This window comes from Otolemur garnettii, unplaced genomic scaffold, assembly GCF_000181295.1.
Source record: "Otolemur garnettii isolate 467f Iridium unplaced genomic scaffold, OtoGar3 scaffold00001, whole genome shotgun sequence".
NCBI lineage: Eukaryota > Metazoa > Chordata > Mammalia > Primates > Galagidae > Otolemur > Otolemur garnettii.
Genome location: NW_003852396.1, coordinates 925205 through 927777, shown reverse-complemented (window position 1 = coordinate 927777; position 2573 = coordinate 925205). Strand labels below are relative to the sequence as shown.

Genomic DNA, 2573 nt, shown 5'->3' with positions numbered 1-2573 from the left:
CCCCGTCCTCCTTCCCTGCTTCAGCCACACAGGTCTCCCCTCAGCACCTCTGCACTAGGCCTGGTCCTGCCCCAGGGCTGCAGCTGGGCTGTGCACAGACCCACACTCAATATTCAATGAATTAATAAATCTGTTAACAAAATGAGGTGCCAAAATGAACTCGTAGCCCTGCCTTAGAATATAGAATATCTAATCATAAAAGCCTGCTCAGCACAGGCAGGCAATAAAAATTCTAGCACTTTGTATCATGGAGATAAGAGAGGTTGGGTAGGATAGCTTTTGCCCTGATGTCTTTTAGTGCTTCAGTTAGATAATTTGTCTTTTGTTTTATTTCACACGTAGGGAATTCCAAATGAAAGCTGGAGAATAACAAAGATAAATGAGCGATATGAACTTTGTGATACTTACCCTGCCCTCCTAGTTGTGCCGGCAAATATTCCTGATGAAGAATTAAAGAGAGTGGCATCTTTTAGATCAAGGGGTCGTATCCCAGTAAGTATGAAGCTTTGATGAACTTTGCAGATGCTTCTATACGATACGTAATGCTGAGATTAATCGCAGAATGAGAGAATGCAGACTCTGACAAGGCTGTTAGATAACGGCACTGAGAGAGAACATTTGCCCTGCATGTTATTCACTGTTTGTTTATCTTAGTATACTTTTTTTAGCCATGTTCCTTTAAGCCATAGAAAGAAAAACACTTAACAAATTTATGAGAATAACAGGATCCTGGGAAGTTCAGAGCTCAAATTTAGGCATAAATTTAATAGATTGTAAAGAGCTGAATAGTGGAACTTAGCCCTGTTTCAGTGCATTTTTTTTTGTAGAGACAACAATTCTCAATAATCATTGACTTTCCTGAATCATTATCTGACTAAAGACTTAGACCAAATTTTCCATATGGCAGAGTTGACTTGAAAGGGAGGTGATGAGTTTTCTTTGTAGCCTCAGATGTCCTTTCGTGGCCAGGCTTAGGATCCAATTAGAAGGAGAGTTTATTGAGTGTAACAGAAAAGCATCAGGAGGGTGTTACCATTTTTCTCTCACTGAGGTTTTATCATGGATTCATCCTGAAAGTCAAGCCACAATCACACGATGTAGCCAGCCCATGGTCGGAGTGAGCGGAAAGCGAAGCAAAGAAGATGAAAAATACCTTCAAGCCATCATGGACTCCAACGCCCAGTCTCACAAAATCTTTATCTTTGATGCTCGGCCGAGTGTGAACGCTGTTGCCAATAAGGTGAGAGTGGCTTACAGTGATTCAGATTAGACTCACAGTCTCATCAATCAGTGAGCTTGGCAGGGGCCACAGTGACGTAAAGAGCTCAGGTCTGTCATGGGGAAGCTCTAATCTTGGCTCTTCTAGTTGATGGTGTGAATTTTCAGTTATCATTTTATACCTCAGCTTATGCATTGGTAAAATGGGAATAATAATAGTGAACAGAGTTATTTTAGGAGGACAATTAAAAAATAGTGACAATATCAATGTACAGCTATGATCTAATAAATAAAAAATCGTGCCTAGCCTTGTGCTTACTTATATAATAACTGGGTGGTCAGTGTTTTTAAGATTCTTTCTCTCTCCTCTAAGTGTGACAACTACCTGAGCTTATGACTGACGGATGTCTCTGTACAGAACTGCTTTAGAATACGGAAACAGTGTTCTCAGTGACAAGTGGCACCCCCTTCTCAGTGCCCTCCGCCTGAACAACACTCAGACTGAGGACCTTACAGTTAGCTGCTTTCTCCTGTGGAATAGGTATTAGTATTGTGGAAAGAGAAATTCTGCTCCCGTTGACAAAATCTACCACAAAGAAAGGAAGGAGAGAGGAGATACAGCTTAGCTTTAAGAAGTCACCTATTTTTTCCTCCCAATGGGCCATGTATGTGTTTTATAAAAAATTAGCTAATTCAGATAAACAAAAAAAAGGAAAATATTTTACAGTGTCCAAGCACCTTTATCTAAGGGAGAAATACTTTAAACCTTGGTAATACTTCCAAACCTTTGTGTATGTGCGTGTTCACACATGACAAGCAAAACTGGGCGACTGCCACTTCCTTTTTTAAAAATTGACACTGTTATTTTACATGCCAATAAGTATTTTCATGTGTAACATTATTTTAATGGTATAATAACTGTTGCTGGATATTTAGGGTGCATGTGCTTGGATTTCTGTGTTGTCTTGTTTTTGGTATTGTAAATGGTGCTTGGATGATCAGTGCAGTTTGTGGAAGATGTACCTGGTTACCCCATTCTGTGAGCTTTGGAGGGTGTTGTCTGGTCCAGGCGTTCTCTGTTGAACTGTGACTACTCCCTCTTAAAGGGACAGGGGGAGCACACGGCACCCTAAACAGTATCAGGTGACGCTACTGTGAGGCCTAAAAATAAAATGAGATGATGTTAACATGCGCCCCTTAGTCCAGGCCTGGCACTGTGAGTTGGCAGGATGAGATTTAGGGTTATTTTCTAGGATGAGAGAGAAGGGAGAGAGGAATCTAGGCAGAAAAGGCAGTAGGGTAAAGTAGGTAAAGTGTTAGGTCTTTCCTCATGATTCTTTTTTTTTTTTTTTTTT

The 2573-nt window shown here is 40.6% G+C and overlaps 1 protein-coding gene across 4 annotated transcripts in view; it reads left to right on the top strand.

Annotated features, from left to right (window-relative positions):
- MTMR2 (myotubularin related protein 2) overlaps positions 1 to 2573 on the top strand; it is a 109253-nt gene that overhangs the window by 75272 nt on the left and 31408 nt on the right. For all 4 annotated transcript variants that reach the window (XM_003780777.2, XM_003780776.2, XM_023511282.1 and 1 more), the window contains 2 exons: positions 343 to 492; positions 1052 to 1240. In XM_003780777.2, the coding sequence (XP_003780825.1) occupies positions 343 to 492; positions 1052 to 1240 (339 nt within the window). The remainder of the gene's footprint in view (positions 1 to 342; positions 493 to 1051; positions 1241 to 2573) is intronic.